The sequence below is a fragment of the Anopheles ziemanni genome, chromosome 3, assembly GCF_943734765.1.
Source record: "Anopheles ziemanni chromosome 3, idAnoZiCoDA_A2_x.2, whole genome shotgun sequence".
NCBI classification, from domain to species: domain Eukaryota; kingdom Metazoa; phylum Arthropoda; class Insecta; order Diptera; family Culicidae; genus Anopheles; species Anopheles ziemanni.
The window spans coordinates 75,913,991-75,933,193 of NC_080706.1; the positions used below are offsets into that span (position 1 = coordinate 75,913,991).

At 41.6% G+C, this 19,203-nt stretch overlaps 1 protein-coding gene across 1 annotated transcript in view; it reads right to left on the bottom strand.

Annotated features, from left to right (window-relative positions):
• Nucleotides 1-13,935, bottom strand: part of LOC131288295 (protein nubbin-like) — a 58,572-nt gene extending 44,637 nt beyond the window's left edge. Inside the window, exon 1 of the mRNA XM_058317415.1 lies at nucleotides 13,741-13,935. Within this exon, the coding sequence (XP_058173398.1) occupies nucleotides 13,741-13,935 (195 nt within the window). The remainder of the gene's footprint in view (nucleotides 1-13,740) is intronic.
• Between the last annotated feature and the right edge of the window lie 5,268 nt (nucleotides 13,936-19,203).

The following is a 19,203-nucleotide window of genomic DNA, read 5'->3' on the forward strand; positions in this document are numbered from 1 at the left end:
CGGCAGGAAAAAATAGCCGGTACACATAAACTTCACATCGCGAAACGAGAAACAACAAAACACCAGCCAGGGAAAAGGAAAATGTAAAAATTCTACTGAGCCAAAGGAGAACGTGAAAAGGGAGGATTTTTCCCTCCCGATCATGTGTGTGTTTGTGCGAGTATGCCACCGTGGCACTTCGAAATGTCTGCAACGGAAAAGTCTCCGAATCGAAGTGTGAAAAATGATGCAGGCGAAAAGGGAACCGGAGTGAAAATGATATTGTATGAGGATGCAGTTGACTCGCCTGGTCGACCAAAGTCGATCGAGTTGCAGTCGCAACCGGTCAACGGAGGAGGTAAAAATAATCTACCTTCGTTTTTGCACCGATGCCAATTGCATCCAGCATTTCGTTTTTTTTTGTGTCCAGGAAAATGGGGTTTTCCATTTTGAAGAAGGACGATACTCGCTCGAACATAAAAAATAAAAAACATTGCCCTGTTTATAATACAGCAGTACGTAATAGAAGATCGTAGCGATGCGTTGGGAAACAGAGAAGGAAGCTTACGACTTTTATCCCACATCGATTCCATATGGTAAGAGAATAGCAAGCTGTTAAAATTATATTTAAAAAGCAAAGTAAAACAAAACCCTCCAGCTTGACAAAAACTGCAGAGAACGCGAAACCCGCACGTAAATTCGTCGCAAAGTGGCGAAAATAAAAGGCCACGTTAGGATACGGTTTTGTTTTCAAACTTCATCGTTTGGGATGTAAATTTGGCGTTGGTGGGTTCGGTAAAGCCAATGTTTTCGGCTTTGACGGTAGATTTGTATCCATTTCAGTCGCTTTGTCTTTCCGGCGTTCCTATTGTTGGCTTTTCTATCATCGCCATCGGTCTCTCGTTGTTACGAAATTAAGTTTGTATAATGTTTAATTTGGTCGTATTGCACAATTGATCGAGTCTATTTCTTTTTTGTTTATGTTTGACACTAGTTTCAGAAGCTTTTGGATATCTTTTCATGAATTTCGATACTTTCTGGTGACTTTTTCAAGTTCGTATTAATTCAATTTGTTGAAAAAATAATATACTATCATACCTCTTTCATCAAAGTTTTTTAGCATGAATGTTTTGATTTATATTACATCAAACAAAAGAACGTTTGAAAAAGTTTTTTTCCGTAATTTGAATAATATTTATCATACTTTATTGGTGTATATAGTCAATTTAAAAATTATAATAAATTCAAACTAATTATGCGTTTTTCACAACACTTATTTAAAACCATTTTCATGCCATTTTCAACGTTAGATGTTGCCATAGTAAATGTTGCATTACTTGATCAGCAGACAGACATTTAAACAGCTACAAAATTTGAATAGGAATCGCTCACGATAATAGCACTGGCGATGAACGAAACACATCGATTTTGCTTCGAAACGCGCGCCCTAGTCAATCAGCATTTTCTCCAGGAAAAACCGGACAGAAGCTGCTCCCAAACTCACCCAGAACACTCCTGGATGGACGTAAAACAAAGCAGATTTAAACCCACACACACACACACACGCAGACGCCCACCAGCGCAGTAAATCAACTGGACTGTCCGGCGGATGTGCATGTTGTTGCAGTGCCAAAAAGAAAGCAGATGAACCGGACCAGACTGAAGGGTAGGAAAATAAAGAAAGAAAACTCACGACGTGCCGAACAAGGGGTTGCGAAGGGTGTGTGTGTGCGGGATGCCTCTCTGCCAACCCGTTTTTTTTTATTGATAATGAGAAGCACAGGAGGCACATACACACATAGCAGCATCCGAAATGACCACCCGGTAGGTACAGGTTTTCCAGCAAACCGTGAAGGAACAACAAAAAGAAGGGCTTCGCGTCGTCCTCGCGAAAAATGCCGAATCGAATATCGACTGGCATTGATGAAGAAAATAATAAAGGGAACCATGAAAAAACGCCAACGAAGGAAACAAAAACTCGCCATTTCCCAATCGATGCCCGACGGTCAGCACTCGGTGGGGGGGGGGGGGAGGAAAAATGGGAAAAGAAAACTGCATCTCGATTTGGGTGTTTTTTCGCGAATTGTGGAGTTCTGTGCGAGATGCGTTCCCGTGAAAGAGGGAGAACAGAACCAGAAGAAAAGAAAAAAACCTCCCCCAAAGGCGGAACACCAGGAAACAGCGGAACAAGGGGGAGGGGGATGAAAAGTGGGAAAATTTTATCGTCCCCACTCGACGCACGGAATTTGTCCTCTTTTTCGCGCGAAAACCGCCTTCCCTGCACACCCCCCGGGGTATGCTTTCCGTTTCGCAAACGGGAAAAGCGACTCCGTGACTTGTCGGGCCCTCGACAATTTTCACTTTACAAAGCAAACACATACACACACACAAACATACACGCAGGCGATCGTAAGGGAATCATTGTTGAGATACCCATCGACCAAATGCACCACTGGGGATGGGAGGCAACAAAAAGATGCACGGAAAATCCGGCGCAATGTGGTGTGTGGCCGAAAGCACAATACATAAATTCCTAGCTCGGGAAAACAAATGCAAACCCCTAAGCAGGCCGCGCGCGTGGGCCGCGGGAAAACATAAAACAAAGCAAAACACCAACACGGGAAGGACCAATTGGACCGAAATGTTCGACCAGCCCCGAATATATGCGTGTTCCTCCGCATCGTCCTCCTCCTCAAGTGCCTTTCGACGCTGCTTCTCCATCAAATTTTAACAAATACAAAGGAAAATCGGAGGAACGGGAGTGGAAACTCACTGGGCAGCACATATATTTTCTACTGCCAGGAAAAAACAGCGGTACACACATCCACACGCAAAAGGAAAGGTAGGAAATTTCGGTAATCAGCCGGGGTTGATTTTTCTCTTTTTCTTAGCCTTTCGGTTTGGTTATGTTTTTTCGCGAACTGAATTGGAAAATGCCTTTTTATTTGTCGTCCCTGCCGGCCGGTTCGCGATGCTCGCAATCTATTTCGCGAACGTTTCACGCGACGCGGTGGAAATTGTGCACCCTTTCTCCGGAGCTGGTTGGCGGCGAGTGTGTGTGTGTGTGTGTGTGTGAAAAAAAATTAACCAGAGAAACACTCGGGAAAGTCAACTCCCGAGCCAGGGAATTTCGGTGTGTTTCTGTTTTAGCAGCGCACCCGCCCCGTTCCGTTTCACCCGATTCCAACGGTTCGTCGCTTTGCCGGTCAGTGTGTAATTTGGAAGAGCACACACGTCGCCTGGAAAATTCACCTCCACCAAACCTGGAAACCTTGGTGACGCTCTTCGGCTGCGCAGCGGGGTGGTAAGATTGGGAAAGCAGATGGCAGCTCGATGTTGGGCTCAGCAAGGAAATTGAGTTACGTTGCGTTAAGCGGGGAGGAAAGGTTCGGAAAAGGGAGTTTTCCACCTTCCCTACGTCGAGGCATTTGGAGGTGGAAATGAAATCGAAAAATTGTGCATGAATTCGCGAAGAAAAGAAAAAGAGGCAAAAAAAGTGAGGAACCATTTCCGAGGTTATGCAAAATCGCCAAACGCATCAACCCACACACAGACACATGGGGGAAGGGAGATCGGAGGGAAGAGGGCTGGTTTTTATCCCTTTTCCCTCCGATATGGCGATTGTGCATTTTAAGGAGTAGAGAATTTTTCGCGAGGGTCCATTTTTTTCACTCCCTCCCACTTTCAAAAGGGGGTTTCCCTCAACCTCGTCTCGTTCGGTGCTGCGATGCTGGACGGTGGTCCGGTGCGATGACCATCAACAGTGGGTGGTGCGGGCGTTCGCTCATTCGCGGTGATTTTAATGCTAGATAAACATTTACTAGGGAACGCGAGAAATTTTATTTTCAATTTTTTTGCATTTCCTCTACCATCCAGGAAATGGGTTTTACTTCGTCCACAATGTGGAAAACAGCATTGGGGAGGGATCGGAAAAAAAGGACACATACAGCGCGCCAAACCCCGTTATTATGCCGCGCGATGGTGCAATTAAATCTATCATTATAAATAATGTTTAGGAGCGCGAAGCCGGACCGGTGGAAAAACCTGGTGCCGACAGCTTCTCGCCACGGGACGACCGTATGTCGCCAGCTTTGTAGTCGTCGTGTAGGAATATATATATTTTTTCAAAACACACGTTTCAAGGCGGGTCGTTTCCGTCCCGGAGGGCGCGTTGGGGCGGCAACATATTCGCTTGGGTGTAATCATGTAAAAATTTTGAATTTTAATATATTTTCCGAGTGTTTGGTTTTTTTCTACCAATTACGATGGTGTCATATTTGGGTGAGCGTTGGGCCGACAAGTTTTCACTGCCCAACGGCATTTTCCTAACCGATACATTTCTAATGAAATAATGAAGTACGCTTAATTTACTCGTATACGTTTGAATGGTTAACATATCGTCGTGCATATCGGATGTAACAGAATAGAATTTTTTTTAAATCTCTTAAAATAAATAAAGATATTCCAGGTTCAGATAGATAAAAATACCGTTGACCAAATGCCATTTATTGAACACGTTTTTGATAAATCTAATCGTTGTTAGATCCAAATGGCTTTTGGGAAAAAGAGTTAAATTTTGAGAAGATATTGACAACATTTACTTCAAACGCTTATCACATTCACTCAATAGAAAGTATTGTTCAGTCTCTCAAGTTACCAATTAAAATAAACAGAACATTCATTTTATTTTTTGAAAGTAGTCTTAACTGCCATTTAAAACAAAATCTAAACCAAATATGTACAAACATAGGTAGGAAAATCCTTCAAAAAAAGTCTTTGAACCTTAAAGAATTTTCGACAATATAGAAGAGAAATATAGTCATTCATAACATTCTGTTAAACACAGGCAACATGAGTTGCTGCTACCGCTAAATGTAGACTTCAATTACCCGACTTTTCGTTCGTAGTCCATTATAATTGACCCTTAGATACTATGCTTCTATGTGAAATTAAGAGTTCATTTGGAACTAATTTTGAAAGTTCTCAGAATGATTTATTAATGTGATGTAGTATTTAGTTTAACGTCATTTTAGATATCCTCATCACAAGTCTAACAACTTTCCTTTCCATCGAAAATTAATTTCATATAACATCTTTGAAAAATTAAACAACTTCCTTCGGTTGTCTTTTCCAGTAGATAAATTGCAAACGGTGTGTTTTATTATTGATAAACGTTTGAAACTGTTCCAATCGAAAGAATGCAATAATCCTGCTTTGCCAATTAATTTATAACATCCTGCCTTCAGGCAAAAGCCAAGAAAACTGATTTAGAGGCAGACAAAAAATTTACACCTCCACATTCTGCCCATCACGAGGCAGTACCTACACTGCTTTTCATTTCAAGCACATTTTTCAGTCACCTCAACGTTTTACATGCTAATATAAAATATTCCAATTCCACAGACCGACGGAAGACGAGGGAACCGAGGTGGCAGGCCAGTCAAGAATTATCCTGTCAACATTGGAACCCCCATCAGAGATACCAAGTGCAGCAGAAAGTGCAGCCTTCAAGTGTGTGTATGTGTGTGTGCCAAAAAGTGTGTGCGTCTTGTCCGAATCGATCGATCGCGAGGTACCGGACTGGCCACTTGCACTATCGCCATCACTGTACGAAAATGGCGCGTCTACCAAAGAGTAGAGAGAGAGAGAGGGATAGAGCGATTGTGCAAGCGAGCAAGCGAGTGCGCTTAATTATGAGTAAATTAGAAGAACAGTATGTGCCAGTAATGCTGTGCTGGTGAGTACCGGGAATTGTGCGCACACGTACCAGCCCGCTACCCCTGCTCCCTGCAGACCCCTCGGACCCCTCAAGCCACCTCCGATAGAGCCTCGTGCATATCTAATATTGAAACTAGTTCTAGCTCCTAAGCTTGGAGGAATTGACCAACGCAACGATGGAGACGATGGCCGAAAGACATAAGATAGATAATATGCAGATAACTCGACTCTCGGCCATATTTCTTCTAGCCCCCATCTAGGCACATACACTCGCACATACGGACGCACACACGCCTGGAGATATCGTCCTGCTCCGTGCCTCCGAGAGGGTGGGGGGTTAGAGGGGGTGAGACCGAGCGGATAAAATGATATGATTCGAAAGATTGTACGCTGGCCACCGCCATGTGCATGTGTATGTGAGCGGTGGTGTGCCTGCGGAGCGGGTGTGTGTCTGTATGTGCATGTTTGTAATGTTGTTAAGCTTATTTAAATTTTAAATTAAACCCAACGTCGTCATCGTCATCACCGCGCGTCTTCACAGCCCCCTGTCCCCTGTTTCCCGTGAGCCGTTGGCGTTGGAGTTTCCTTCGGCTTTTGCGGCACAATATCTAACGTCCCAGGCCGCCTTCGCTCCGAGCGAGCCGACGATCAGCGAGCAGCCTGCCGACCTTAGAAAAAGCGTTTAGAACAACTTTGTGATCTTATTATCATCGTACGGAATCGGCTTCACCAACGAGTTATTAGTGCCCGAGCGACGGATTCTATTTCTTTCTTGTTGGGGCTTTTTTCTCCACCCATTTTAAGTGTTTCAACCATTGATGCACTACAATTACGTAGTAAAAGTTAGGACGCATGGTAGTGGAACAATCGACGCCAAACTGTACTTTTAATTATTGCAAGATGGGACATGTTTTAGCCCAGTTGACATATTTAAAATAATGTTGTTCCTTATTTGGCGAGTTGGGTAAAGTTTTTACTTCATAGAAGTGAAGAATTTAATTAGGAATCGAGCCATTAAATAGCACCTCCCCTAACTCAAAGTACACTAACAATTTATTCAACAACCAAACCATAAATAACTCACAAAGTTTCAACTCATCTCGCTGTTGTTTCTATAAACTTTTTAAATATGAATATATCGAAGCAGCATGCACTACGTTACGTTTGGCTGTGAAGTTAACCATTGATGCATCGACAGAAGAGGAAAGACTGTTGGTTTAAAAAAAATGTAGCGGATCATCTTAAAGAAATATATTTCTACAAGATTTTCATAGTAAGTATTACTTTGGGTTGAATCAACTACAAATATTAAACACCTGTCTCATTTTGTGAACAATCGAAAAAGTTGTGAGTTTGGAAGGTTTGAAATTTAGAACATTTTTGCATCTCCAGCAAAGGTCACTCTTTTTTTGTCCCAAATTTATGATAGAAGGAATATAGTTTTCTTTTCACCTCCTTGGTGTTTGTTTCATTTCATGTTAAATATTTAAAATGCTTATACGATTTGTTACATCTCATTAAAATGCTGTGAACGTAACAAAACCAAACTGTTTCTCTAAAGCAGAGGTTTCGATTTAATGTTTTTAAAGTAATACTTAACCCTTTTGAATAGTGTAGCAACTTTTTAAATACTAAAGTTACATTAAAAAGAGGGGGACGATAAAATATAAGAAATTCAATTACTAAACATATTTTTAAACATTTTCACCCTTCTTTTCGTTGAACTTTGATCGTTTTTAACCAAAATGTATTGGTTCGTTGTATTGTTGAATAATTTCTTGAATTGTGCTTGAAATTTATTCTCTACTCAAATTATTTCAAAATATTTTGGCATAGCTGGCGTTCTCTTAGTAGTGAAAATTACTCAGCTACGAAAAATTTTCAATGCTGCGAGCCTTATTTTATATCGTAATGGGTATACAACCAATATTCCTTGAAGGTTACTATTTTGGGTGCAACGTAAACGAGTGAGTCTCGAAACTAGTTAAATTTAGAACGATCAATAATGCAAGTACGTTAGAAAAAGTCTAACAACAAGTATACCACCTGATATTGAACACTTCGTTCAACAATTTTAAACTTCATCAATCTGATATCGTGAACGAATCCGATAAAAATTGAGACTAACTAGACACTAACATTTTCTTAGGGACCGGACTTTGCCGACCCCTGTTATAGAGTGCCGTGTTATTTGCTCGTGTAGTATTGAAACATTGATAAAAATCGTTGTGCTATGACATGAATAATTATTTTTATTGCAAAGAATGTTAATTTGTTCAATAACGTAGGAGAAAAACGGTTCACCTCGCTGGTGAACTTTGCAAAAGTGATACATTATTTTATTTTCATTATCATTTCATGGGTTCAGCTTCAACTAACTGATTCGCATAATTGTCCACCGTCTTACCACCTGTTTCCGGCAGCATGTGCAGTTAATCAAAGGTTACTAAAATAAACACCACGTTCGTGCATACAATTTCGTTTATCGCAGGATCAAAAAATGTGTGCAAAACGAAAATGGAATAAATTATTCAATGCTCCCGAGCTCCCCGAAAATCTCCAGTTATTTTTTTCGCTTACGACACACATAAATACCTTCGCAGCCAAATCTCTCCCATGGCCGGGGAGCAGGAAGGGCGGAGTGGCGAGCGAGTGCCTGTTTAGAATAAGAAAATCCTCAACCACTGCTCCTCCCATTTCCAACGCACCCGGGGCGACCCAAATACCGCATCGTCGACCCCGAACCTGGCCGGTATAGTTTCTACGGTTTCCAAGGTGTGCCAAGTGTTCCAACGCAAATGCTATCTCCATCGAGAACGCAGCCTTGGGCTGGGAAGAGACGAGAGTGAGGGGCGGGGGAGGGGCATTTGCTGCCGTCTCCGGAGACGCGAGCTTGTACTTATTTGCCATTCTGCACTCACGAGGTGCCGATTGGCCATTCATTTTACGCTGTCCTTCTTATGCCCGTTTGCCATCCATTTTTTCTTCCCCGTCACCATTCCCTCCCCCCCCCCCTGGACGTTTAACGCGACTCATTTCAACAATCGATGCCGGAGTAATAATTCGTTGACATCGAGAAAGGGCACACACACACACACCCATGTGGGAATGGAAGGCTTGGCGGGTGGTTAAACAATCATCCCAAGGAGCCCGAGAATATCCTTCCCCGGTGGAATGCAACACGACAATGTGTATAATTCTAAAACGATTCCATGTGCCATTTAATTCATTACTCATTGCCCGTGCGGGGTTTTCACATTGTTTTCTCGTTTCATTATTAATTATTAATCATTTTCTTTTCTCCTTCTCGTTCCGTGTGTACAATTTTCGCATCACCGATCGTTTTGTTTTATTAGTTTCGCGATCGTCGCGCTCGATCAACGTTTCCGAGATTTAGCGATTGCAGACACACACACACACACACACACGCGCATAATCTCGCCGGAATGAAATGGGACGTTGGTGTGGAAGGTGGTTATTAACTTGAGCACGGCCGCGTTTCATTACATTTCTGTCGTTGAAAGTAATATGGCAACATATAAATTAGCAATCGCGCCCGTTCGGTTTCTTTCGCTAGGCTGGATTAAATGAGGAAAACCGAGCGGTGTAATAAACCTTCGCGCGGATCGGTAGGACATCGCCGCACACATCCAGACGGCGAACTGTAGCCGGATCCCTTTTTTAAGCCGGGAAGGAAAATGCCCGAACGAAGGGAAAGGAAACTGTTTTGCGAAATTGTGCAGTGACCGACCGAAAAGGGAGAGGGAGAAAAAAAATTATGATATAACTCAATGAGAAGAGCTTGTTAAGGGGAACGGCACGGGAAGTTGTAGAAGGGCACAAATAAAAACCAAAAAATAAACGCACAACGACAGCCCCCCACAAACACTCGGCGGCAGAAGAAATGACAGAAAAGCAAATGCAGAACACGGCCGCAAACCGGCGCAAGGAAAGCATAAAAATTATTTAGTGGATGAATTAAAATTATATACATACTCACTTCTGTTCGCAGAAGGTCTCGCCAAACCCTCCCTCCCCCGACGAGGCATGCTTTCCTTGTTCCATGTTTTTTTATTTGCGCCACTCGATCGAGGGCCCGGAGAAGGCAAAACCGTGCCACACTCAAAGCGCGTTTGCGACGGAAAGAGAAAGACAAAAGGGGCCAAGGGGGCGAGTGTGGGAGTGGAAATCCGGCGGGGTGGTAGGTGGGTGGATGGATAAAGGAGTCGTGGCCGTATGTTGCAGTTATAAAAATTTATTGAAGAAACGTAGGCGTGTGTAATTTGTAATTAATTATTAATGAGATGCATATGACGTCTGAAGACGGAGTGAAAGAGGAACGGCCGCCAAGCGAGCGAGCGAGAAGAAGAGAGAAAAAGGACGGACCGGGCTAAAACATTGGGTCCGGGGACGCAAACAACATCGTGGCCAGCCGTGGCACACACTCACGTCTCGGGTCTCGGCGTGTTCCAGAGCGAGGCCCCGGTCCAGATCCGAATACAAACTTGCGTATTAAATTATATCTTTCGATGTTACCGGCCCCTCTCCCGCTCCCCACTGCTCCTGTGACCATGTTTCTCTTCGCCTTCTATCTTTCTTTAATTGTCCTCCTCGCTTCCCCAACCCAACCCCCTCACCCATCAAACGGTCAGCGCAACGTGCGCGACACATACGCGAAGCATGAGTCAGTCGGCGTTAGATATTCATTATGCGACTTCAAAACCCGCCTCGAAACATTTTGCGCCACCCCGCCCGTTCCACGTGGGCACCTTCCTTGCGAGCCGACGACGTTAGATTGATTAAACCAGAGAGAGATGGCGAACGCGAGCGAGAGGGAGTGTATTAATTTGTCATTTGACACGATTATCGGAGATACATCGCGTGGTACGCAAACAGCGCAAAACAGGCGATCGTTTGATCGTCGATCGATCCTTCGATCGACTTCGAATAATTGATCGATCGGGTTTTTTTCTCCGAGCGTTCGGAGCAGCTAAGGTTGGGCTTTCATTTGTGAGCATTTTTCATGTCTCTCAAATATTGCAAAAATGGTGGAAACATTGCAGATTAAAGAAACATTGACAGCTTCGACTGGAAATTACCAATGAATGCTAAATAATTATAAGTTAAGAAAGATTTATGAGATTGAAATGTACTTTATGTTGCGTGCATGAGATACAATAAAAAATGAAACAAAAATACACAAACAAATAAACATTTCAATGAAAAAGGCTCTCGAATGAACAAACAATGAAATTGCTGATAAATTTATAATTAAACATATTTATTGTACAAGGAACAAACAAATAAGAGTATGGGCAAACAGCTTTTAATTGAAATTATTTTAAGCCTATTTATTTAAAAACTCTCACACTCCTATAACAAATATCAGATTTTACTTTCAGGCAGCGGATATCGTGATTACAATAAAACAATTGATAAAATAAGCATAAACTACAATATAATAAAGCTAGTTTTGACATGATTTATTTAACTTCAACCGTGCTGGACTCTCATAAAAAAATCAAAGGATTAAAATGGTCCGAGCTTAATTTAGACATTTTAAAAGAAATTCCTACATTTTTCATGTTTAAAAATAATAATAGCTCATATTGGTATGCTTGTTGTGCGCTCATTCTGTAAAAGATGATTATTAAAATAAATATGTTTGTTTTCCAAAAAATATCATTCTGTAAAAAGATGCTATGGTCTAAACAATATTACCAAAAGCCAAAAATTTAAATTTAAAATGTTAAGCTATTTTAATTCTTTTAAAACATGAGTAAAATGATCCTTTATGTTATGTGAGGATCTATTCAAGTTAATCCAAAACTAACATTTAACACTTTGTTTTGATGTTTAGTATGTCTAATAGACTACTAGATCAGGGGTCGGCAAAGTCCCGCCCGCCAGCTGATTTTCTTCTGCCTGATAAGAAAATTTTGGTGCTTTATACAAAACACCAATCTCAATTTTTATCGGATTGGTTTACGATGTCAGAATTTTTTTCTTTCCAAAAATGAAGACTCAAATTATCTACAAATTAAAAAAAAATCGTAATTTAACGAAAATAAGTATGAAAAAGTTTAACAATAAAATTTCAAGTATATTATCTTTAACCACTTCTTATGTAACTTTTCTAATTAGAAAGGTATCCAGCCCGCGCTTTCGGTTTCCTTTGAATCATTTGGCCCTTTTAGAAAAGGCATGCCGACCCCTGCACTAGATGGTTAAAAGCATACACTGAAACACATGATCTCAATGGCAAGAATAAACCCTTGAATCACACCTCCTTACTGAAACTCGCTGAAAGGTGTTAATAAAGGGTTTGATGGTACTTTTGTGCTAACTATAAATCTCTTGGAAGGAAACTGAAAGTCTTACTTAAAACACTTCAATGAGTTTGAACTATGTTATGAAATCTTTAATTTTCCAGGAAAGCTTTCTGAACCAAAGTCTTTCAATTCAATTTCTTGTTTGAAAAGAAAAATGTTTTCTCAAAGCAGGTTCCTGCAGCCCTGAAGGCCGAAGGCGGACGAAATGTTGTTTAAAACTTTGTGCACAAGGCTAAACTAGGCAAATGAAGGCTACACACTCGGAGCACAAAAGGCTCACACACTTACACCTAGACACATACGGATATAAATTCTTTACGAAATCCTCCGACGCTAGGCGCCCAACCGTTAGCATTTTCCTTTGCTGCCATCGTTAAATTCCCGATGCTCTCCGGGAGTCCTGAATATTATCTATTATCTATGGGCGCCTGCCCCATCCACCCCCTCCTTTCTTAAATGCTCTTCCCCATCCCATTTCTTCTCCGGTTGCTTGCTTTATGCCCTGCACACTTAGTAATGTTTCTTCTGATATTGATTTGCGAAAGTTTTTGCGATACACATAGAAACATACAGACACACACACACACCGTACACACATATGGAGCAGGCATTGGCCATGCGGCCGAGCGGAGAGATAGGTTATCTTTCGAAATTGCAAAGTATAGTATAACATTTGCTGTTTTAATTATAAATCAATTGCATTTTGCTCTTTCGCTTTACATGCACAACAACCCTGCCTTTGCTCTATGTATAGGTAGGCGTGTGGATGTGTGTATCCTTGAAGAAACATATTTTCCGTTTTGCAAAGTTGCCACAAGTTTATATAGATACACACTCCTCCCCTTTTCGCCCCAACCTTCGCCCTCGCCCAACCGTCGGCGCCTTTCGATACAAAGTCGATACGTTCGTTTGCCCAATGCGCTTTCCAACACACTCGGGCCAAAGTGTGCTCACACAATAGGTTTTTCACTGCAAGTTCCTGCAGTTCACGTTTTCCCTTCCCCTTTTCCTGGGGCGCGGGCGGGGCGTGTGGCACATTGGCGATGGCGATGGCGATGATGATGATGATTTGCTCCCGCTGCCGTCGCCGCCCGTTCTGTGCATTGACCGAACTCGAACGGGAAAATTATTCACTTTTTCCCGGCCTCGGAAAACGGTGGGCGGCGAACGGGGAGAAAGGATGTGGGCCCGGTTTCTTGGGACTTCTACCTCCTGCCGTTTGCTGCTCTAATTTTGTGGTTATTTCATTTTTAATGAAGACATTTACTCCGACCGGTTGTTTGGATGCAAGGAAAAGGCATCAACTTTCCAGTGGACCGCTTTGTTTGTGAGCTTGAGGAGGTAAAGCAAAAAAGCAATTTCACAAACGAAGGTAATTCCACTTTTATTGACAAAAACAACTGTACTAGCTTAAAAGAATAAAAGAAATTGTAGTACAAACAACAAACCCTCCCAACGGCGTATAAAATACGTGGTTTAGTTATTAAAATTGTCCCACCAAGTTGATTTGATAACTTTCAGCTAAAATTGGAACTTTTTTGTTTTATCAACAACAAAACATTTTCGTTTTTATTTTTATCAATTCGCTTCATAGTAATTTTCATAAAGCCAACTTCTGTTTAAAAAAACATAAACCTAGAGAAAAAAAAACCCAACACATCGAAACCACAACGGAAGCAACTATGCGCGGAATGTCCATCCAAACACCTACCTCTATCTTGTAGCTAATGACGCGATCGCTCTTCTCCGACGGCGCGCCGTAGTGAGCCGCGATCGCGTTCGCGTACTCCAGCTCCTTCCGGACGGTGCTGAAGTCATGTCCTGCTCCTTCGCATGGCATGCTGATTCCTAACATTCCACAGTGGCTACTATTGTTGTTCTCGGGGTCCGTTCCACCGTCCTCCATATTCCATCGTTTCGACTCAGCCAAGCATCGCTCAAAGTGGGTGCATCGTCGTGGCCCGGGCTAGAGAGGGGAAGAGGGTAAAGAAGAAAGTGTAGAAAAACGAAGAATTTTCAGAGCAAGTGTTTCAAGTCATGGTAAATAAATCTCGCTTAGATTTCTTATTTATTAGAGTACAGTTGTAAAAAAGTCTTATGAAATTTTCTAATTGCAATGTTTCAGTCGGTTTCAGTCTTCTCTCTTAGTATCTTAGTCTTCTTCTTCTTCTTCTTCTTGGCGTAACGACCTTGTTGGTCATGCTTGCCCTGGAAAGGGATTACGAGACTTTTTAACCTATGTGTACGTGGATAGTCAGTCCTCTCGTACAGGGCAGGGTCCGGTCTCGGTTGGGATTCGAACCCACGCCGTCAAGGTGGTGAGCCCCGGCGCTCATGGGCCGATTTTCTAACCAACGCTACCGCTCGACTGTCGCGGATCCCCAGTATCTTAGTCTACTTAGATTGAATACATTCGATTCTATATAAATGAGGTAAAATTGGATTCAAAAATATATAATTTCCCCAACAACGCGATTGCCGCGAGTACATTGCCATTTTGCCTGGACAGATGTAGGGGAAAGTGTGGCAAGATGCCCCGATGGGATTAAATACATTAGTTTACCTGAATTGACTTATTAGGTGTAAAATAAAGCAATAAAAGTGTTCATTTTGGTATCTTTTTCTTCTTATGAGAATTTCAAGGTTCCACAGTAAGATTTAACAACGAAAACAGGTTAAAGATTATTATCATGTCAGATTTTGCTACGATATTTTAAGCTATAAAAAATGTTAAAATAATATATTACAATCAAACCGATATTCATCAAGTACCTTAACGAATATTGGACCCAAATGGATTTATAATCCATACAATCTGGTTGAGGAGACAACAAAAATAAAAACATCCTCATCGTGGGGCACCGGTTTATGTGAGGCAGAATGCACTGCTGTTTATGTTAGCAAAACAATTAAAATTTCAAACTTATTCGAAATGACACTTTCCGAACTAAATTAGCTCAAAATTATAACTATAAAATGCATTGTCACAAAACACATTTTAATTTTTATAACTCAAATTCTTGACATATTCTACCTTGAATTGCTGATACTGAAAAAACAAGTCAAGTTATTTATCAAAGCTCAAGTTAAATCATTATTCACGGGAATTGTTCTGCCATTTTGCCCTACCATTTTTGACGCATGAAAAAGAGTGCTCATATAAATCTTCGTTTCGATAACAATTTGTGAATTTTGATGTAGTTTTATTATGTTTTACCAGCAGAGGTACCAAATATTTGAAAATTTTGGGTATTTTTATTGAATGGACTGCAAGATATATTCCAATTAATATTGTTGCTTAGTGCACCCAACATTTTGCCTCACATCACCTTACTGGAGAGCTGTTGAGCTGCTCACTAGAACCACCAAAAGGCAGAAAGTTCACACAAAAGTGAAAAATACAAGAAATAAAAACCAAACAAACCCGTGTTTCCACTCGTGGCAAAGCAAATCAAACCACCACCGGTAACGCGAAGCACGAGGACTAAAGGAAAAATAAAACGAAATAACAACTCCGGCCAGCGAGAACTCAGTTTTAAAATTAAATCACATTAACGGTTACAGACACGCTCGCACGCGGTCAGTTTCGCGTTTTGCGCGTGGGCGCTCCTGGTTCGCCGGGGCCGTCCGGAATGAATTAAGAATATGTGCGATCCATGATCCAGTATGTGGTGAGTGTGTGTGTGTGTATGTTCGAATGTGAGTTTTGTCCTTCTTTTTCTACACCACACAGCTGCTTCAGCTTCGCGTGCTAGACGGCGAAGCTAGTGGTTGGTAACGATTCGAACAACTTACAATTACTCGATGGGGAGCAAAAAAAAGGAGAGAAACCCAAGAATGCCACTGCGACGATACAACGGGAATTGTTGTGCGACGAAATAAAGGAACAAATTAAATTAAGAAACTTTATTCTTTCACTTGTCAACAGTGGATTCAAATCATGCAAAACAGTGGAAAAAAGCCATAAATGTATCCACAAATCAGTTAAAATGTTATAAAACTGTATAGACATGATCTTTTAGTTGGTACATAAAATAAATCCATCAACGTTTTTGAACAAATCAAGCAAACAAACTGAACAATAGATCTTTTGAAATAAAAAATCAAACTTTAGGATAGTTTATTATACATCTAACTAACGACAAACAAAAAAGTAAGTTACCAAAATCGCAAAATAGTAAGGATATTTCTAAACTAAAACAGTCGTTTACATCGTTTAGTTTTGATTCTTATAAAATCTTCTACATGTAAACGAAAATAAAATGGTCAAGGTGATATAATTTGTTGATTAAAATGTGTCGCCAGTTATCGCTTAGTTCTAGGTATAAATTCCACCCTCCCATCAATAAATCAACAGCTAATCACATGGAAACAATGTGCAAAACCGGCATTCCGAAACCGGTAAAGATATCGCCTGTTCTCGTCGTTGTTGTTGTTGTCGCAGTCGTCGTCGATGTTGACGACGGACAGGAATGTGCAGCTGTGATGCATTCGTTTGCCGGAGAGGGCAAATGTCTGGGTGTCTGTGTGCTCCCGGGGTTGGTGTGAGCTTGCGTCAAATGCATCGCTTAATTACGCACCGTCCCGTCACGTCCCGTCCCGTCAAACACAAAACAAAAAAAACACACAAACTGTAATGAGCTTCGATGTAAGTGATTAATATTGTTTCCGCCCGAGACGCGCCCCAGGTTCTAGAAAGCCCTCGCGTCCATGCAGGACCCCGATGGTGGCAACTAGCAACCATCGCCTGGAAAACGAGGAAGGAAAAATGCACGCACACACACGCACACGTACCTACACTCTCACAAAGTGAAACAAGGGTTCGCCAGCGGCTTGATGTTTGCCGCCGCGTTAAGGATTCCCGATTCTTTGCATACATTGCGAGGGGTGAAAAACCGTCCGAAATAGCCAGCCTTCGGGACGGTGGACGGTTTCGGCGCAGCGAGAAAGGGATTTTTTTGATTTTTGAGTCCTACCCTCTTCGAATCGAGCGTGTTTTCGGGCGAATATTTGATTAATTATTCGGCTGATAATTCATTTTGCTTCGCAATCGATCGAAACGCGTAGCTCGAGGATTCTTTTTACGAAAAGGTAAAACATGTTGGTGCGAACTGAAGGTTTTTGATACGGGAATTTTATCGGTAAACGAAATGTACCAATTTTAATGAACCAATTTTGAAACCCAGAAAATATTCATAACCATTTCAAAGAGATAATTTTTATGCGAACATTGTTGAGCACAATTTTAAATGGACGAACCAAATAACTAAAATAAAGGATTTTGTAAAAGTTATAATTTTAAAAGTAAATAACTGAAGAGTTTGTAAAAGAAGTTCAAGCCAATTTGAATAAAATGAAATTAGCATTTAAAGGTAGTGGAAAAGAACAACATTTTTACCAATGTTACTAATAAAACCCTACTTCTTCAGCGTATGGGAATGCTATTTATCTTTATGACACACGAAGTGACAGCTAACAGCTTCAAGTGACACTTTTAATAAAGTGTAGTTAGTTTCTTGTGAAAAAAAGGTAAAAGAATGTTCCACAACCGAAACGATGATAGAACAGAAGATGAACACTGAAACATGTTTTAACACCAACTAGCGCTGTTAATCGATTCAACAGCAGCAGCAGAAATAAAGATTGACAGTTCGACTTCATACCACCCAGCCTGGCACTAATGGCGTTCCACTGTTCTAGTCTTCTTTCTTTTCATATGTTCATATGCGGCCCTCGGAAGGGGTCAACGGTTCTCGACCGGCTACCGCCGGCTGAGGAGCGCTTATCGTGCTGGAAAACGGAGCACACAGAATGTTTCATTTCCACACCGAAAAGCGACCCATTAGCCGATAAGGATCCTTCGAGAAAGAAACAAGAGTGCTACCAGTTGTTTGGAGTTTGCTCGTGGTTTTATTTTCCCGGCAAGATATGGAAAACAATTGAGACAACAATCAAACCGGTTGTGGGAAAGGAGTGTCTAAGGGTGGGCAAATAAATCTGCACGCACGTGTCCGATGCTGTCCAACCAAAAAAAAACAACCAACCCTTACCGGCCCTTTCCTATCGCACTCGGTTCGTTTTGCTTGTTACGACCCCCTTTTGATAAGCTCGGATCACGGGATACGGGAATGTGAGGTTAATTTTCTGCGTTCGTCCACCTTCCTACCACCTCCCATGGCGTACACAAAAACACACACACACACACACACAGCCGAGGGCGAGGAATATTTTCGGACTATCTAATCGGTGCGAGATTCGGCAAACACCAGCGTCCAACATCCACCGGCGATTGTGTGGTCCAGCAACGCCTTTCCCTGTGCCCTACGCATACCTAACGTGGGTGTGCGTGTGTGTGTATGCTTATGTTCCGGTACAACATATCAACATCAGTAGCAGCAGTAGTAACGGGAGCAGCACCAGGCATTAATTTCAATTCCATGTTTCGGTAGACAAAGCGGTCATCGGGGTTATCCAAATCTTAAAGGCGTACCAACTGCACTTAATCGGATGCACATGCACACGAGCCGGAGTGGTCCAGTGAGCGAGCGAAAGAGAGAGAGAGAGCGAGAGAGATTCCTTCGGTGTGTGGCGGAAACCAGGCCAGGATGCAGGAATTCGTCCATTCGGACTCGAAAAACTACTCGCGCTCGAAGAAGAGCAGAAAGAAAACAAATGGTGAAGGGTGCATAATGCATCGATGGGCCGTTCTGGAGTGAAAACAATCACTCACACACACACACACGCACACCACTGGCTCCTTTAAATAATCATCGATTATCGGTGGACGCACAAATCTTGCGGTATCTTGATTTAAATTAATTATGTTTAAGCAGACCTGTATGTAAAACAACCGAAAATAGCGTCTGTTGCTACAGAAAGGGAAGAAGCGATCGGATGTTTCACGGCAAAACAGAATTTTATTGCGCAAAATATAATAATTACCTGATTTGGAAGAACTTGAATTAAGTTGCAAAACTATTGAAAAATGTTTACCATATTGAACTTTAACTGCAAATAAATTTTATTTTAAATGCTTGACTAAAATAATAAAAAACTATTAAAAATGGGCTAAATTATGGCACATGAATACGCCACGTTCTACATACCATAGGAAATTAATTAAAGATTGTTTAACATAACATTCATCGTTTGCAGCACAAACGCTGGCGATAAT